Source organism: Triturus cristatus, chromosome 1_2, assembly GCF_964204655.1.
Source record: "Triturus cristatus chromosome 1_2, aTriCri1.1, whole genome shotgun sequence".
Lineage (NCBI taxonomy): Eukaryota > Metazoa > Chordata > Amphibia > Caudata > Salamandridae > Triturus > Triturus cristatus.
This window is the reverse complement of record NC_140580.1, coordinates 201,526,794-201,547,160: the sequence shown is the minus strand read 5'-3', so window position 1 is coordinate 201,547,160 and position 20,367 is coordinate 201,526,794. Positions and strand designations below refer to the sequence as shown.

The 20,367-nt window shown below is 42.2% G+C and overlaps 1 protein-coding gene across 1 annotated transcript in view; it reads left to right on the top strand.

The window, feature by feature from the left end:
• CFAP58 (cilia and flagella associated protein 58) overlaps positions 1-20,367 on the top strand; it is a 617,117-nt gene that overhangs the window by 215,234 nt on the left and 381,516 nt on the right. The window contains exon 5 of the mRNA XM_085603453.1: positions 14,746-14,940. Within this exon, the coding sequence (XP_085459579.1) occupies positions 14,746-14,940 (195 nt within the window). The remainder of the gene's footprint in view (positions 1-14,745; positions 14,941-20,367) is intronic.

Here is a 20,367-nt window from a genome sequence, read left to right as displayed (position 1 = left end):
AAGGGATGGTCCTCGTACCACCCCCAGCAGCAGTTCATGGACACTACCATCTAATAACATGTGTGAAAGCAGGATGGGGTGTGGGGGGGAGGGGGGTTGCATTGCTAGAAACTCTATCTGTACATTGTGGTACATGTCCGATTTTCCTCCTCGTGTAAATGCACTGGAACTGAAGACAACCATTCCGGTATTGAAAGCCATTTCCTCTAGTGGTGACATGCAGATTGGTGATGATCCATGTAAACAATACAAGAGCTCACCTCTGTATGAGAAAGCGATATAGTACTCACGTGATACAGCTTGTGGACATGTGCCTTAAAGCATAGTATATTCCTGCTAGTCACTTGGAGATCAGCAACACCAGAGCAAATTAACTGAGTTGGCATTTCCAATCATCACATAAGTGGGAGATTCTCCAAAAAGCCCTAGACTTTCTCAACTCCTCTTTTCAAGGCCTAGGGACTTCCAACTATAGACTATTTAACCCCTCACCCGAGCACTAGATGCAACCTGGTCACCTCCTGATTGGCGGTCCCTTCTTGTGTGTCTTATCTCCAACTCCTCTGATTCCATGGGCCCTTTTCCAAAAGAGAGTGCTCAGTCACTCTCATGTCATTTACCTTACCAAGTTGGGTTTTAGATGTTTTCTATCTGAGTGAGTGGACCCCTTCACACTCCTTCCTCAGAGAAATACCACCTGTCCATGGAGGGAGAGGGAGTGATCCACCCCTCCCTACTACTGGTCAGCTGGAGCACATCGCTCATGAGGTTTTAGGGCCTGATTTAGATCTTGGTGACGAATATCACTGTGAAACCATGTCCGCCGAAATATAAGTCCTATTATATCCTATGGGATTTATATTTCGGTGGACGGGATAACCGTTGCCGTTGTGACGTAGTAAACCATCCTCCAAGATCTAAATCAGGCCCTTAGTCTTTGTATATGTAGTGCTTTCCTCTGCGAATTTGGAGGTCCTGCCAGCTGACTGAAAGCGATTCATCAGAACTCAGAGCAAAGTCCAAAAGTAAATGTTTAACTTACCTGCTCGTTGTCTAATGTTATGTCCTTCTCACATCACATATCTCCCATAGGGTTGTAGGTGGACATCTGCAACATTTATCTCTTGGCTATTATGGTCTACCACAAGAGCACTAAGTAGTTCTTCTCTGTTTGCCAATAAAGTTGTATAAAGATGTCTAATGGGCCTTCCGCCACCAGGCATTTCATCTGGTCTTGGCCAGGTTCATGCGATAATCTTTTGAGCTGTTGGCGTAAACTGATTTAAATGCCCCAGCACTGAAGACTTTATTTGTGGCTATAACATTGAGAGGTGCATAGGTGAACTGCATTCTCTCTGCTTGGTTTTCAAGATTTAATTTGGACCAAGTAGTTCTTAGGCTTCACTTTTGTTCTGAAGGTACTGTCAGAGTTCCTTCTTAACTCCAAAATCATGTTGACAGTTTTTCCTTGTTCCCACGCCTCATTGGAGGAGGATCCATTATATAATCTAGATGTCAGGTACATCTGGGCCGTATTATGTATTTAAGCAGGTGCACCGGGCACAGACATGAGCAGTGGGCCTGATTACAATGAATTTTCTGCCCTCAGGCCTGTCCTGGGGCAGTGCATTCAGTGAAATATGGATTGGCTGCTTTAGTCAGATGCTCGGTGTTTCACTGTGGAGGCAGCGCCTGCCTGCACTTTAATGAGGGAACAGGGATTCCTCTGTAGTTGGGTGCAATGAGTGACTGCACCTGCCTGCAGGGGGATGTCTGGGGTGTCCATTGGACCCCCTTGTCCCTTCTACTGTCAGTGCCCCTCCTGATGGCTGTTTTGCCTTTGCGTCCACATCTATAATATGGCCTGGGCACAGGAGGCAAAGAGATTCCCTAATTCCCTCAAATGCCTTCGGTAGCTATGTGTCTGACAGCGCTATAAATATTGAAGAAGGGGCCACACAAGCATATGCACAAATCCCCGTTGCGCCTCCAGGCACTTTTTGTAATACGGCCCGTGATGCACTCTGCCCGACAACTATTTGTGACTTTTTGAGGCAATGCTTCTGGACAAGCAGCTGCTAAGGCTGCATGGCAAGATGAATGATGTCATATGTAACGCATTGCTACAGCTTGCTTGCAGCTCAGCCTCCATCTTGGATCCTGGCTTAATAATACAGGACTAATGTGGTGTTGGTGGCTTTCTCCCTGCCCTCCCTGTCAGAGGTTTAGGCTCGATGATTATGTTACATTTATGCTAACCCCGTTAATCATAGTCTGCAGATTCTGTCCCATTATCAATGCCCCGCAGCCGTTGACTCAGCCATTGCCCAAAAACACACCTTTATTTGCAAGAAAGGGAACTGAAGTTACCATCAAGTTAACTTTGTCCAGGTCCTACATCTGACTTTGTTAGGCAGAAATAAGCCCATTATTTATTATTCTGTGAATAACCTCGCAGCTATGGGTAAACCCCCTACTCAGTAGCGGCATTAGACTATGGGGTGCTTAACCGCCTTCAGGCTCAGCTGCCACTGAACCCAACCTTTACTAATCATTCCACAAAATCCTTTTGTTGAATGAAGCACTGGATGTTCTAATGCTATCAATGCGTCTAATAGTCCAGCTGGGCTGAGCTGATACTCTTTTTATGTCATCACAATAAAAGAATATTTCAACAATAGAATACTGAGAATACTACATTGAAGTAGAAATCTCTCCTGAACACATTATGGATTATTAGACACTTTTATAACATGAGTACATAGACTGCTTCTTCCTACAAAACGTTTATGTATTCGTTTTATTTTATTGTGTTCAGATAGCACCATTACCACCAGCGCTGCCTCAAAGTCCGGGGGGTGGAGGGGGGAGGGGGTACGATATTGAAAAGAGGACAGACAGCTCTTAGCATCCACATTTATAATTAAGTCTTTGGTTTTTAAACCTCGCCAGCACTTTATAAAGACAGAATGAGTGCAGCGGTAACTTCTTTTTTTAACAGCAACATGCAACAGAAATTCAATATTTTTGCACGCAGGTGTTTAGTTGTTCCGTTTTGAATTGTTAACGTGAGTGTCTTAGCTCCCGTGTGCAGTTTGCCAAACCAATAGAGGTTGCCATATTTTAGCTCCCTTTTGTATTCTTTGAAATTAATAAGGGTCGCATTATTTTATCAGCGCTGGTCCTTTTCCCAGATCTTTCATGAGTTGTTAATTTCCCTAGTACTCGGGTGAAATTCTAGCTTGCACATTTGTTGAATGTTAGTAACAATGGGTGAGCTGGTGCTACAATGACTGTGCAAAAGTGATTTTGTAGTTGTGTCCAACATAAACATCCCAAGTTATTAAGAACTGGATTCATGTTGTGAAATTTTGTATAAAAATTTGCCTATAATTTATATTTATAACCCTTCATAATATTGCTTATGCTGGACCCTACCATCTCGTGAATGTTTCTTCTCTGGAACTTCTTTCTCCTCTTAACGATACATATCTTACGCAACCTGATTTAAAAGTGGACGGTAACAGAACATCTGCTACAGATAGTGATACCCTTTCCACCCTCCTCTGTGCGCCTCGTCTGTTTTCAGAGATTACAGGAAAGCCCATTTCTTGATGGGCAAAAACACCATCTGTGTTGGTGAGGTCAGGTAAAAGATGGTGGCCAACCGTCTGTGTCATCTATGAGCCCAGATTAGTTGAGCCTCTGCATTGATAAGTTCATCTTAGATATGCATACTTTGGCATTTCCAGGGGAGTGTCAGAGAAGCTTTCCGAAAAGTACAGAGTAAATGACAAAACGTCCACCCACATGTATCTTTGTACATATTCACTAACATTTTTGTGACATCCATATGCTTTTCTTTTGTTAAAAAGTTAGACTTAAACGAGACAGGCAAAGTGGTAGAGAGAGTGTGGAAAAGTGAATAAATTTACGAAAGACAATTTAGTATTTCACTTTTTCCTGAAGCAAGGACAGTGTAGAATCTCCACATTGAGGAGACACACACATTTAGCGAAAACAGGTGTATGCTTGGAAAGTTATGCAAATCATTAATACTTGGACGTTTTGTGAATAGAGTGAGCTTTCGTAAATCTGTGCCACGTGTAGCCTGATGCCTCCTTATCTCAGGAATAGGATTTACTATGTCTTTTTGACTCGGGCTCATACTGTCAAGGGGGCTGAAGCTACCTCTCAGGTTTTCCCATATCAGGTGTGAGATGTCGAGTCAGACGCGACTAGGAGCTCACAGGGCTTAAGGGTGGTCCTACACTGAAGTAGGTAAACGTCTCACACAGAGGGCAGTTTACATCTTTGAAGGTGGAGACTTCCGAACGCATGGGCATCATTTGATATGACCTGTCCAATCTAAAAGTAGAAATGAACTCCTTTGTAACAGTTGTCGTTTTGACCTTGAAGACTACATTGAATGTCATCTTCCGCTTTGTAGGGATGATCAGTTCTGGAAATATACAGATATTAAACCACAAACTGCATTGTGAGACACAAAACCTATCTTGTGGGGATAATCGAACATGTTTTAAAAATGGCCGGGTAGAATATATATGTAAACAACATGCACTGCAGTCTGCAGAACAAAGAAACGTTTCCCTTGTAAGTCCTTTCTTCACGAGCAGCCACACATCACGAGTGCATGTAGGTTTTGAATTAGAAACATGTCTTTTAGTCCTGTTTATAATACCTGGTCCAAATGTGCACACACCAACCTTTTAATTCTACCTTGACTCGCGGGCACTAGCTGTTTGTAAAGAATTATAGGGGATAAAGAGGGGTTTGTAAATGGCCATTGGGTTATTTTCTTTTCCACAACTCATCGCACTGGGTATTTTCTTCTCTCACAGTTTCCTTACCAGAACCTTAAATGATTTGGTTTCATCTTTACTTGAGGATTCATATTGTTAGAGCTTTATGTCTCAGCCGAAGAATCCTAAATGGCCCTTAAAGGACTGAACACAACCTTTAGTCAAATAGTGCCAAGAAATGTGTGCCCCTTATCTACTCAATACGACCCCTCCTGAATTACATCTAAACCCCTGCTGGCAAATATTTCTTTATGCTATTCAAAGGCAGCTTAATATTCAGCTCATGGTTATAAGAAGTGCAGAACACTTAAAATGTAGCTCTGTGTAGCATGTTTTTTTCAGAGAGCACAGAGCACACTCTTTCTTATGTTTTTGTATTAATTGGTATTAATTGGTAGCACTCTGGGTACGCAGGACCATTCCTTAATATACCAGTGACAAACCCAGAAGAGATTATTTTTTTTTTACAATGAAAAGCTTTGATTGGATGAGCATGAAGAAGAAATATGTGTAAATTGTACCCGTTTATTTTTTAAATATAAGGAGGGACATTTAACTTGTTGGTAGTCTCAAAAGTGGGGACAGGTGATTGAACTCCATTGCCTGACCTTGTGTTTACCTATACCGGAACTACTGAACATTGCTCCCACCCACAATCTGGCGATCTGTAATCAAGCCACCATCAGTCCTGTGTCACAGTCCAACATTTGTGTTTTTTTGGGTGATTGTTTGCATCATTTTCCCAGTAACATACTTTTGGGGTTCCACTATGGACCTGTATGTGCTCCAATTTTATGCCAATATTTAGAAAGTTTTGGCACACAAGCCAAGTGTGGAAATAGGTTCCTCTTTGGTCAAACTCCCTCAACAGATGTCTACTCCACATACCCAAATGCTTTAATGAGTAGGGCTACAGTGTGGTATCTTTGATGTAATATCTTAATCAGTATAAAACCTGCTTTGATTGCTACTTCTCTAGACTCCCAGTTGACCATCTCCCAGTCTTCATCATCCTTCAGACCCAAGTCCCTTTCCCTCTTCGCCTTTACTGGTGCTAACTTTTCCAGTGAGTCATTCATCCGTTGGGGCTATATCCTGCAGTTCTCTTCATCCCTGCCCAGTTCATGTCGTAATTTCACATATTTAAAGAATTGTTTTTCATGAAGGGTGTATTCCTCTTCAAATTGATTATATGATTGCATTACAGCGCCCCTCAAATGTCCAACACTTTGCATATTCGATTTGTGTACCATTTCCCAAACGTCCTGAGTGAGCCCAGTTTCCTCAGGGCATAGTTATCCCAGAGGCAAGTTTGTCTATTGATGACTCTCCTCTGTGAGCGGGGCATAATTTGAATGAAAGAGAGCCATGATTTCTTGGCGTTGCTCCTTTGTCTTAAATCAAAGAGGACCAACATGTTTTAGTAGTGCTGCTGCACTTCTAAGGGAACAGCATAAGCACTTCCCAGTACGGCTGTCATACTCCTGGTCAGACAGAACTATCTGCCACCTACTTGCCCATCAGTGGCAGTTCGCACAGGTAACGCTGTGGGGCGGGCCTGGGTGGGGGGGTAGTGGAGTGTGACATACGACGGGAAATTGGAGAGTAAGGAAATAAATAGATAAAAGCACTTATTTTGCGCTCGCAGCATTGCCTCACAGCCCCACAGCGTTACCTGTGCGAGCCGCCACTGTCGCCCATGCATAAGGTCAGACTGACTAATACGTCTGTGAATCTTCTGTGACCGAAAAAAGCTACGTTTAAGGTACCTCTGGTTCACATTATGAAACTACTTGAAGATTCTTTTTGAAACTACTGTATCAATAAACTGGGTGTTACTCTGAGAAAATCTGCATACGGATAGCTATAGCTTTTGTTTTTCATTTGAAATATGAAAGGAAAAGCAAGGGGGGAGTTGAATGACCATGCAGGTGTTATTGTATCAGCTTTGTTTCACCTATTTGTTATTGTGAACCACAAAGACTAGGTGTCATATATTTGGGGATCGGATTGAGTAAAATATTCTACATTAATATATAAGTAGAAGCCTAGTGTGTAGCATTGCTGGAGCGTATCAACTGGAGTGCTATGGCTTGATTCTCCAGAAACCAGCGTGAAAAGCCAGAAATGTAGTCCTATATCTGAAGCAAACTACTGTTTTTTTATGGAATTGTCCAAGAGTTACATGGGGGAAATCCTTTTTTCCATAGAGGATTCCTTTGCTGTGCACTCTCATTATATGTGATGGTGTTCCCTTTTTTCCCCACTCTGGAATTGCACTTACTCTTACCTTTAACATGAGCAATGCTACGTTATTTTAATAATTTCCTGCTAGAGTGCACAATCACCATTTGTGGTTTGTTGGTGCTAGGTGACGCCCGACTGTTTCATCTCTGATTTAGAAAGTTCCTACTATAAGGGCAAATCAAACACAATTCAATAAAAAGTCAAGAGTTATCAAATACTGGAAGACAAGCAATAGGTAGCTAAACGAAGAGCGTTTCATACGTTGGGGTGCTAAGGACAGTAAATGTGTGGCCTATATTCCTACCTTTTCTAAATTTAAAAACTATGAGCAAACCTGACTCCAAGGATTAAGATGACACATGGATGAGTACCGATGACGGAAGGTTAGCAAATTTACATAGGTGGCTCGATGAACAGTACAGAGCACTTTAATGATGATTCAATTTTCAATCGGTAGCCAATAAAATATAGACAGATGGTGTTTTACATAATCAAACCAGATGGGCAGTAATCTTCAATACTTGGAAACAAGTAGAGAGTGAACTAATCTAACCCTGAACCAGAACTCTAAGTGGTCACAGATGGTCCAACAAAACATCATGGTCAACAGGGTCAAATACAAATTGAAGATCCAAAAGGATGAGCACTTTGTGCCTACTCTTCTCGATGAAAGGACTTTTCTCTCCATGTGTCCTGATGCTTGTGAAATGCCCAGTGTCCAGGTTAGTCTTTGCTTGCCTTTGGCACATTATGTGTGTGTATATTTGACATTCCAGTTGATACCACTGATTTATCAATGGAGGTCTTCAAGAATCATGCGTTAATGTTGTTTACCTTTGTTTCATGAGCCTTACCCTGCCACGGCATGCAGTTGACTAACTAGTGATATGTAAAGTATAAGAAGCTAGATTATAATTTGGGGTGGGGGGATACCCACCTCCAAGAATAATCCCAAATCTTGTCAGGATGAACTCTTAAAGCCATTAAAATAACTTGAGCTCAATCCCTTGTAAGTTGGGCATAGAACAGACTTGCTTTATATAGTATGTATGCAGTACCAAAACAGTAATAAAGTAAAAACACCAAGCAATAAAAATCCCAAATGGAGTTAGAAAAATAGAGACACATTTAAAGAACAGAATACCACCAAAACGAAAAAAATCCATGTAGATGAACCATATATATGAAGTTTTATAACTTTAAATGAAAATAGCTAAAAAATGCACAAAGCACTAATGGTACTCAATGATCTCTGTAGACTGGGACCTAGGTTAGATTTGAGGCCCAGGATGATGAAGCCCTGGTAAGATACACCAAGTGGATTGGTCCCGGTGACAGTCCGGAAGTCAAAAACTTTGAAAACACTACAAAGTCCAAATCAAAAAGGGACATGGTCACTTTTTTGAAGAAAAAACGGTTTCCTCATTAGACTAAGCTGAAATTGTAGCCACCGTGGAACTTCTGGTTCGATACCTGCAGCAGGCTGGTCTTGAAAGGCTCTGGAGCTTTTGAGATTTTTGCTTCAGAAAGTGCCTAAGTCCCAAAAAAGAAGGGTAATGGCATTTTTCAGAGATGCTTGAGCCTTCCAAAGGGATGAATCTGAAATTCAATCCGATGACGTACACCAGCTGGTTGGCAACTTTTTACTGTAGGCCCCCTTGGCTCTGGAACAAAAGTTTTGATAAGTTTCCAAACTTTTTCCAGGTGGCAATTTTATATAATTTAATTTCCTTCAATATGCAGGTTTGTTCTTCCCTTCTGTCCTGTTGAAACTTGGTAATTGTCTGGTGGCAGTTGGTGGTGGAACTGAGGATTTGTTGTTCCTCAGAGACAGTAGAAACAGAGTTTCCTTGGCTTGGAGCAGCTGCATAGAGTAGAGTGTCTATGCACAGTCCAATCCATATCTGAAACGGTCCTACTTTAGGTCCTCTTCTCCAGGGAGAACCATTAAAAAAAATGTCTGTTACTGAATTGACAAAAGGACGTTGTTAGTTACATCATTATGTTACTGTAAGTGTGAACCAGGTTGTTGTGCATTCTGTATATTTTGCTAGACTTTTTCATATTGGGCTGCAGAAGCTTTACATGTCCTCATCAGAGCAACTTTTGTACCTTGGTTAGGTGTGCACACCTTCTACGCTTTGTTGCTAGCTCTGTCCATTGCTTTTGGGTGAATGTCATGTTTTTTCCTGAAAGTGAAACCACCTCTTTGTATGCTCATTTGTTATAGCCTTTTTCATGTAGGAATCCATCTGACATCTCAAGTGCTTTTATTTGATTCCAGTGCTGAAATATATTTCTGGTCAGTTAACAAGTGAACCTCCTTAAAATTATGCTGGTATTTCATTACATCTTAGTCACGCTTGAAATATCAATGAATAACTCACCACAGTCGTATTTGTCTCCTCCCACATTTGTACATGGACATCCCCACAGTCTTGATTCATCCATTTGCTATGGTTTAGCGATACTGTTCCTTTGCTGAATTCTCCAGCAACAGGGTTTCAATGGTGCCTACTCGTCAGTCATGTAATATCTTGTGGTCTCTTAAGCGACAAAAGTCTATGACCAGATCAGTGACTAGGCCAAATCCCGCCCCCATCTTTACTTTCACCAATATATTCACCTGGATTTCAGCTTTTTTATAGCGTGGATGCTTTTTACTCCATAGGAACTCATCAATCTGCAGATCTAGATCTTCTAGAGGACACCATTGGGTGCCCTAAGATCGGGAAGATTTTCCATAGGTCTGGCTCCCTCAACCTTGTAGTCTCAAGGGAGAGACCAGAGGAGCCTGATTGATCTTCCTGGACAAACTATGACTAGTGGCATCTTGTTCTTGTTTTCAGGGTGCATAGTGACCCTCATGGGCGTTGCCTGCCATCCCTCTTGTACAAATAAAGTCCACAAAGTTGAGGCAGGAAGGACTTAGAACTGTTTCTTCTTTTTACATAAATGTAATCTTTGTGGACAGTATGTGCAGGAATGCATCAGTACCCTTCACAAACATTAGAATGAATGCATACAGGAAAGGTTTTAAATACAATGCCAGTGCAAATGTGTTTGAGGTTAACAGCCAGCTCACAAACTTCATCGAAGACAACTCCATCCTCGACTCTTCCCAATCCGGATTCCACAGCAATCATGGCACCGAGACCACCTTCCTCACCGCCACAGACGAAATCCCCATTCTCCTCGACCACGGCCACATGGCGACCCTCATCTTACGGGATCTCTCTGCAGCCTTCGACACCATCTCCCACCGCACCCTCACCACCAGACTCCACGGGCCTAGCATACAGGGAACCACCCTTGACTGGATCCGCTTCTTCCTCACCGGCCGAACCCAAAGAACCAGACTCCCACCCGTCCTATCCGAACCCACAGAGATTAACTGCGGAGTACCCCAAGGATCGTCGCTCAGCTCCACGCTCATCAACATCTACATGGCCCCCCTCGCCGCCATCGTAAGACAGCATGGGCTCATGATAGTATCCTACGCTGATAACACCCAGCTCATCCTCTCACTCACGAGGCAACCCGACACCACCAAACTCAGCTTCCAGGAAGGAATGAGAGACGTTGCATTCTGGATGAGCAGCAGCTGTCCGAAGCTCAACTCAGAGAAGACAGAAGTCCACGTCCTTGGACCCACCCCCTCAGCATAGGACAACATCTGGTCACCCTCCGCCCTCTGCAGCTCCCCAGCTCCCACAGACCAGGCCCGGAACCTCGGCATCATACTCAACTCTTCCCTCACCATGACCTGACAGATCAATGCCGTCTCCTCCTTGTGCTTCAACACCCTCCGCATCCTTTGCAAGACTTTCAAGTGGATCCCCCCGAATCCAGAAAGACTGACACCACACACTCATAACCAGCAGACAGGACTACGAATACGCCCTCTACACTGGAATCAACAAATTCCAGACCATCCAGAACACTGCTGCCAGGTTCGTACTCGGCATCCCACGACACAAACACATCACCCAGCACCTACGAGACTTCCACTGGCTCCCCGTCGAGAAGAGTCACCTTCAAGCTATTCACTCATGCCTACAAATCCCTCCACAACACTGGACCCCAATACCTCAAAGAAAGAGTCTCCTTCCCTGCATCCAAGAGAAACCTCTGGTCCGCCGACCTCGCCCTCGCTGAAACCCCGTGCATCCCTAGAGCCAGAACGGGTGGAAGAGCCTACTCCTACATCGTGGCTAAGACATGGAACGTACTCCCGCTCGACATCAGACCTTCCCCCACTCTGGACACCTTCAGGAAAAGCCTCAAGACCTGGCTCTTCGGCTGACTCGGAGCTGCCCCCCCCCCCCAGCGCCTTGAGACCTTCACGGGTGAGTACCACATTTTACAATTCTCGGATTGATTGATTGATTGATTGATTTAAGGTTGGACATCAGTATTCTCAATCATTTACTTTCGCATAAGCCAGCGGTTTTCAAGATGGAGAATGATTGCTGCCCCAAAGTACAAACCTATCTCTATTTCTGCTTTCCCTGTTCTTCCTCTTTGTTTTAGGGTGTGTCTGGGGGAAATCCTCTTAGTTTCCCCGCCATAACTACTACCTGCAAGGGGTTGTATGATGTTACAACGCATTCCGTTGCAACGCATGCCTTTTCCACGCATGCGTTACAACATGAATGCCATTACCACGCTTATCCTGTCCAACGAAAATGCCTTTACCACGCATACCTTTACAACGATTTTCATTGTAAAACTATGCATGTTAATGGCATTTTTATGGTAAAGGTTTTCTACGATCCCTGCCCCAATTCCTTACATGTTCCCTTGCGCCTTCTTTTTTTTTTAATACCCCTTCCCTGTACCCCTGTGCGACCCTCTGCCCCCTTCCTTCTATGAATTACCCTTTCCCTGTAACACTAAAAATCTTGCCCGCGCGATTTCCCCACCCACAAACCCTTCTATCAAATACCCCTCCCCTGAACCCTAAAAATGTACCCCCGTGCCACACCACCCCCTCATTCCTTTTTTTTTTTTACTAAAATCCTCCTTACCGCTCCACGTTCTCTCCACTCCAAGCACTTCCGTTTTGCTTCTCACGTCGTAAAGAGGAAGCGGATGTGTCTTTTCGTTTCCTCTAACGACGCCGATTGCCTCCACATCTTTCCGAAAACAACGGAAACAGGTGCGTTTTTTGGGGGGGAGGGGAGACCCCCACAAGCCCCCTTTTTTAACCCATGCTTTTTTTTGGGGGGGGAGACCCCCCGAAAGCCCCCTTTTTTATTTTTACCTTTTACACACATGCCTTTACCACGTATCTCGTAGTAAAGGAATGCATGGTAAAGGCTAGTTGTGGTAACCACTAGGGGTGGGCGGAATTTGCGGAATAGCGTTACGCAAATCTCCGCGAAACGGAAAAAAATCTCCGCGAACACGCAGAAATTTCGCGAACACGCGGAATTGCTTGTTCGCGATGCTTTTTTCCTGTTCACAATTGCTGTTTGCATGCTCGGGGAGAAATATCTCGCGAACACGCATTTTGAGATCGCGAACAAGCAAAAATTTCGCGAAATCGCGGAAAGCAGACTTTTTAGCAATTTCGCGCTCTCCGCGGAACGCGAAATTACGCAAATTCCGCAAATTCCGCGAGCGGAACGGAATTTACCGCCCAGGCCTAGTAACCACACATGCGTTGTAAAGCATGCGGTGTTAAGTGTATGCATGGAAACTGCCGCTTTGTAGTGGCTGTTTCCCCCTGGAAGGTGTACCTGGACCTCTTTACATAGGTGAAGCCCTTGCAGGGCAGTGCTGTAAAATTACCTTCCATCCTCCTCTCTGAAACTGTCCAGTCCTGATTGGTTGGAAATCTGAACTTGTGAAATGTGCTTGACTGTGATTGGCAATTTGCTGCTGTCCAACTGTTTGACCTTTGAAACGTAATGTAGACTTGGATCACTGGTTACTGGGGACCCCGGTGCTCTCACTATCAGAGTGCTTGGTGTCCCGTGTATCCGCATGTCCCAAAGACCAGTTGTGACTGTAGTCCCACTTCCATCTCCACGTCCTACGCAAACAGTCTGCTCCTTTCTGTCCCCTTCCTCTCAGAGAAAGCTTGCATCTGGGATCTAGTAGACTTAGTGGATGACTTAAGCAGGCAGGCAGTAGAGAAAAGGAATGACCCATATGGTCCGCCAGTGGGAATGCCAGAATGATGGGGAGGCTGGATATCGCCAAATTCAGGGTAGATGTTAAGACTGACGTTGGATGGTGTGCGCTGAGCATTGTACAGACACATCAAGCCAACCAGCACAACCTAGCTCGCAGTTTTAGGAACTCTTAAAAAGAAAATGAATCCAACTTTAAAGTGCCTACCAAGTCGGGTCCGCATGTATTTGAATGTTGATAACTGCATGAGTTAAAACAATATAATTGTCTGTTTATTGAGTGAGGCAGCTCAAGCCAAAGGTGAGGACATTTTAAGAGGAGAAAAGCCAATTACCTGCCTTTAATAAGCTGCTGCTAATGTCATAAATGGCCTTCATACAAGTGGGGACAGTGGCATTTTTCTCTGGCAGCTGCAGAGTGACTGCATTCCAGAGACACCGGAGGGCTGATTCATAGTAGTCTAAGAAAAAAGAGCAACTTACACGAACCATAAACTATGTCTACAAGTGCAAAACGTATGCATGTTGCTGTTTGGTAAACATCTTTGCGATTGTTGCTTAACATACGCAGTCCATTCAATAAACCTGTACGTTTTTGAACTTCACTAAAATGGCGCCTCCTGACTCTACAGGTGTGTGACATATACACTGAGTACTGTAGTACATTACTAATGCAGTCCAGTGTGCGACAAAATATCAAGCTATCTTTATTTCTTTAACTTAATTTGGCCTCCAATAATATTTTTTTATACCCCCTAGACACACACATATATTGTTTATTAAAGTGCTAAATGGTGCGGTTCACTTCACTTTGCACAATTCGCGCTAGGACAGTTATTCTATAAATTAGGAGCTCGTATGAGTGTGCTCTGTGCATTTTTATGTGTATTTAAATCCTCCAAATGTAAATACGTTTTTTGTCGTTGTTTATTTATTTATGGACACTGGTCTGACCTTTGCTGTTTAGCGCCAATTTTGCAAGTCATTCAAAATTTTGCATGCCTAATGTACTTGTCTTTAGCATAAATTACACATACGTAGCATGCAGTTGCACATGAAACCTGAACGTTTCTTTTGTAAAGTAAACCGTATGCATTGTATTTATATAAGTTGTTTAGCACTGTTTTATAGTGTGAGTCTAATGTACGCCATGATAAAAGTTTTGAATTGGGTCTGCCTATTCAATATTAAGGGCCGAATTTAATTTAAAGTTTGTCGAACGGGTTACTATGTCACAAACTGACGAATATGCTGCCTGCCTTATTACAATGACATATCATATAATGCCATTAATAAGGTGGACAGTATGTCGTGACGTTTGTGACGGAGTAACTCCTGCTAAAATGTAAATTAGGCCCCAAGTTGTGATTGAAGCAGTCAGACCTGATAAAGGACTATAAATGTCTCCATACAACATGGCTAAATAAACAAAAAATATAAATGTGTACCCAAACCTACAGAAGCTCCTCTAGATTTAAGACTGGGAACCATGATATAATGATACGTTGATTTTCTTTCTTCTTCCCTGATTCCAGTTCCAACAGGAGATTCAGATGCGTCAGAATGAGGCCTCCCGGGATATCCGGCGAAAAGAAAAACTGGAGAAGGAACTGAAACAGGTCCAAGGTGACTTGGACAGCAAGCAGACCGAAATCAAGTCCTTGCAGCAGTACATGCTGAAGAACAAAGAGGAGCTACAGAAAAACGAGCAACAACTCAAAGAACAGAAGGTAGGGTGGATGTGTACCTGGGTAGAACATTTAATGGTGGCTGGGATCAAGTCAAGAGGGAAAGTAGGAAAGTAGAACTCCTTGGAAGCTAAGAGAGAGAATAGAGTTTCCTTCTTGTAGTCCTCTTTACAACAAACCATGCCACATCCAATGTTTAACTTTTGCCACATACCAGATTCAGTTCTTGCCACATTCCAGTTTCAATTCTCTTTCCTGTCATTTCTGTAGCGTAGTTTTTCCCTGTGCTTAAGGCTCATTTTGCTCAGTGCTTACTGTTTTCCTCCTCAGGACGTTCTTTAAGAGGGATTGAGGGGAGTCATTTCTAAAGTGTAGGAAAGTGGAATATTATGTGGTGATGCTGTTTAGGCTTCACCGTGTAATATTATCACAATACCCCAAGGATGGTCCTTGGATTCACACTAATAAATCCTTAGCTCAGTCCTGGTAGAGTGACAAAGAGCAGTCAGGCTTTACTAGACGAACGTATGTTAAGCATTTCAGAGTACACACATGGACGATAAGTAATTGGCAGCACTCAACAGAAATACTACTCCAATTTATAAAAAGGTGTCTTTTTATCTTAATTTAGACACTAAATGAACGAAAACGGATACATATAAACAGAGTTATGGATTTTAGAAGCAATGTAATTTCAGTGCAGAAGTATACAGTGAAACTTCATCATTGCGGTCAAAGGTAAAAACCACTAGTGACAATCAGTCCCTTGCAGGTCGTGCTGTGTGGAACCCTTGCAAGGTACAGGTGATTAGAGTCCCTGGACCAGACCATAACATTCAGTTGCATTTTACCTGGTCTGTACAGCCCTGGTATACAGTTGTCCTTGATATCACTGATGCTGTTCGGGAGCCGTGGGAGTGCTGCTTTAACCGCTTACACAGTGCTGTGGGTAACATGATGTAAAAACACCACAATAGGGTCATTGCTCACGTCAAGTGAAGGTCAGATACAGCTTCCTTTAGGTACAGCGTAGAGTGTTGGGTCGGTTGCTGGACTGGTGACCAACATACCTTGGCAGCGGTAATCTTTGGAAAAAGGTACTTTGATGACCGGTGGTTCCAGGGAATGTAGTAGCTGCCTATAACTTCATGGAACAATTCTAGACGAGTGTCTAGAAATAACAAGTGCCCTACTTAGTGCCCAAAGAGGGCGTAATCACATTCTCATCATCAATAATCCTTAAATGTGGCACATATATCAATGACAAATGATCAAATATACATGAATCACAAACATAATAAATGGAAAAAATATGTATACATAGAAATGCTATGGTGACAATTCAAGCAACAAATGGATATCCAAATTCCGGATAGATTCGTTAATCTTTTTATTCAACAGAACATCGCTTGTATTCAGCAGTAGTCTGTACTTCCAACTTCATAACAACAAATCCCAATGCATTTCGGGCTATTGACTTAGCCCTTCGTCAGGGGAATCTACAAAAACAACCGATACTTTAATAAGCTGTGGAATATACATCAATAAGTCACAACATTAGTAAATGAACAAACATTATGCGCAAGGAAAGTCAGGGTATTGCGTCCAAAAAAAAAGAGAAAACCTTATGTTTATCGCATCAAGAGCACAATGCCAACACCAAAAGGAAAATTAAAGAAAAGATAAACTAAACACTCACATATACTGAAATCAGTTTCAGTCTGTGTTCGAATTCTAGAAAAAGCCATACCTTAGTGTCATACGATGCGTGGGTAGTCAAGAACTATTTACGGAATGACCCAGAAGATATCTGCAATTGTCCTAAGGTTACACTGCAACAAATTGGAGTAACAATCAGGGTTCTCGTCAACGTTCCCCAACAAATGCACATAACCATGATGTATGCATACGCTTACCAGCTGAACACTGACAAGGTAGATCTACGTGACGGGTCGGTAGCCAATTAACGTCCGTATCCCGCTGCTGTTAACATTCAGAGAAAGCTCCAAACGAGGTTACGGCACCATTCCAGCATCTATCAAAAAAGTAAACAGGAACTAAATACCTATCTCTCAAACTTTCTTTAACGAAAGATGCTGCAATAAGTTCGATAGGTCTGTCGGTAACTATAAAATGCTTACCGAAACAGACAACAATCCACGGCAGAAAAACGCCAAATGTTACGTTTAGAAAAACGTCATCTGGTCACATGCTATATAACCAACTCACCATAGAAATAGGACTGAATTCGTTACTGCACTGATATAGTGAGCATAATACTAGCCACCATTTTAATGAAATGAATCCATGCAAATATTTGGAACTCTGCTAACTCGCGAAAAATAAAAACACCATTGTGCACAAATACTCATTATTACTTCAATAAAAAGTGAAAAAAAGAAAAGTAAAGAAAAAAGAAGAAAGGCAACTGATGCAACAATCATAAAGTGAACTTGAATAGCCGGGTAGTTACACAATGCTACGAAAACAGTATGTTGACATCCTCTTACATAAATGATGAAAATCACATTGGGGGATTTCACAAAAAGCAAGCCAATTCAAACTTATCATTAAGCCCCTTAGGAAGGAGGCTTTGCATAAACCAAATCCAATGGGCTTCACGTTGTAGCAAAAACTTGGTCATGTCCCTGTCAGAACGTAGTGTTGCTTTCTCCAAAACACAAAATCTTAGTTGGGCTATTGAATGTTTTTTGTCTGACCAATGAACTGCGAGAGGTGAACTTGAGGACTTTGTGCGAATTCTACTCTTGTGCTCAGTAATTCGAACACGTATTGCCCTTTCGGTTTTACCAATATAGTACAAATCGCACAGGCATTTGATGAAATAGATAACATGGTGACTATTGCAGTTTGCATCAAAATTTAGAACAATCTTTTTACCGGACCATGGATGTGTCACATATCTACCGGTGATGACATTATGACAATTTGAGCAATTCATGCAAGTCATCATACCTCTAAAAACAGTTTTAGGCTTAACAATAGACTGATTCAAAAACATTTTTAAATTGCTTGATCTCTTGTAAGCGAATAGAGGTGGCTCAGAAAAAAGATCTTTGAAATCGGATTCATTTTGCAATAAATTTTGAATCAGTCTATTGTTAAGCCTAAAACTGTTTTTAGAGGTATGATGACTTGCATGAATTGCTCAAATTGTAGTGTGACACATCCATGGTCCGGTAAAAAGATTGTTCTAAATTTTGATGCAAACTGCAATAGTCACCATGTTATCTATTTCATCAAATGCCCGTGCGATTTGTACTATATTGGTAAAACCGAAAGGGCAATATGTGTTCGAATTACTGAGCACAAGAGCAGAATTCGCACAAAGTCCACAAGTTCACCTCTCGCATTTCATTGGTCAGACAAAAAACATTCAATAGCCCAACTAAGATTTTGTGTTTTGGAGAAAGCAACACTACGTTCTGACAGGGACATGACCACGTTTTTGCTACAACGTGAAGCCCATTGGATTTGGTTTATGCAAAGCCTCCTTCCTAAGGGGCTTAATGATAAGTTTGAATTGGCTTGCTTTTTGTGAAATCCCCCAATGTGATTTTCAACATTTATGTAAGAGGATGTCAACATACAAGCATTGTGTAACTACTCGGCTATTCAAGTTCACTTTATGATTGTTGCATCAGTTGCCTTTCTTCTTTTTTCTTTACTTTTCTTTTTTTCACTTTTTATTGAAGTAATAATGAGTATTTGTGCACAATGGTGTTTTTATTTGTCGCGAGTTAGCAGAGTTCCAAATATTTGCATGGATTCATTTCATTAAAATGGTGGCTAGTATTATGCTCACTATATCAGTGCAGTAACAAATTCAGTCCTATTTCTATGGTGAGTTGGTTATATAGCATGTGACCAGATGACGTTTTTCTAAACGTAACATTTGGCGTTTTTCTGCCGTGGATTGTTGTCTGTTTCGGTAAGCATTTTATAGTTACCGACAGACCTATCGAACTTATTGCAGCATCTTTCGTTAAAGAAAGTTTGAGAGATAGGTATTTAGTTCCTGTTGACTTTTTTGATAGATGCTGGAATGGTGCCGTAACCTCGTTTGGAGCTTTCTCTGAATGTTAACAGCAGCGGGATACGGACGTTAATTGGCTACCGACCCGTCACGTAGATCTACCTTGTCAGTGTTCAGCTGGTAAGCGTATGCAGACATCATGGTTATGTGCATTTGTTGGGGAACGTTGACGAGAACCCTGATTGTTACTCCAATTTGTTGCAGTGTAACCTTAGGACAATTGCAGATATCTTCTGGGTCATTCCGTAAATAGTTCTTGACTACCCACGCACCGTATGACACTAAGGTATGGCTTTTTCTAGAATTCGAACACAGACTGAAACTGATTTCAGTATATGTGAGTGTTTAGTTTATATTTTCTTTAATTTTCCTTTTGGTGGTGGCATTGTGCTCTTGATGCGATAAACATAAGGTTTTCTCTTTTTTCTTGGACGCAATACCCTGACTTTCCTTGAGCATCATGTTTGTTCGTTTACTAATGTTGTGACTTATTGATGTATATTCCACAGCTTATTAAAGTATCGGTTGTTTTTGTAGATTCCCCTGACGAAGGGCTAAGTCAATAGCCCGAAATGCATTGGGATTTGTTGTTATGAAGTTGGAAGTACAGACTACTGCTGAATACAAGCGATGTTCTGTTGAATAAAAAGATTAACGAATCTATCCGGAATTTGGATATCCATTTGTTGCTTGAATTGTCACCATAGCATTTCTATGTATACATATTTTTTCCATTTAATATGTTTGTGATTCATGTATATTTGATCATTTGTCATTGATATATGTGCCACATTTAAGGATTATTGATGATGAGAATGTGATTATGCCCTCTTTGGGCACTAAGTAGTGCACTTGTTATTTCTAGACACTCGTCTAGAATTGTTTTTGGTCTCAGTTTCATACAGGTGGCTGGCAGTGCCACTTTCCAGGTGCACACAGCATTGAATAACATTGTTGAATATTTGCAAGTAAAACTGTCAGTATATGTTTACTTTTGTCTAATAGAGTGCATATTTAGCTGCTTTTGTCATTTAGTATAACTTCATGGAAGGCAGGACTACAGTTCCCACAATGCACCAGACCATCTAGATTTAGGTGCCACTAGTTCAGGGGAGGCTGAGGGTGCTTCAGGCTCTCACATGGATCCCTCTGTCCAGAGGAACCAAGTGTTAGCCTAGAACGAGTCTCGATCAGGCAGTGCCAGGAGCGTTACCACAGGGACAGAGTATCCCTCTCTTGCTTTGTGCAAAGTCCTGTTGTTGCAGACACAGGTCTCTTCTTTAGCCTCTTTGATGCAGTTGAGTCAGAACTGAGGTTCTGGTGTCAGGAGTAGCCCTTAAACCCTAGATTTAGAGGTGTTAGGGGTGTGGGTGCAAGTGGCCAATGGGCTGCTAGCTCCAACAGCTAATCCA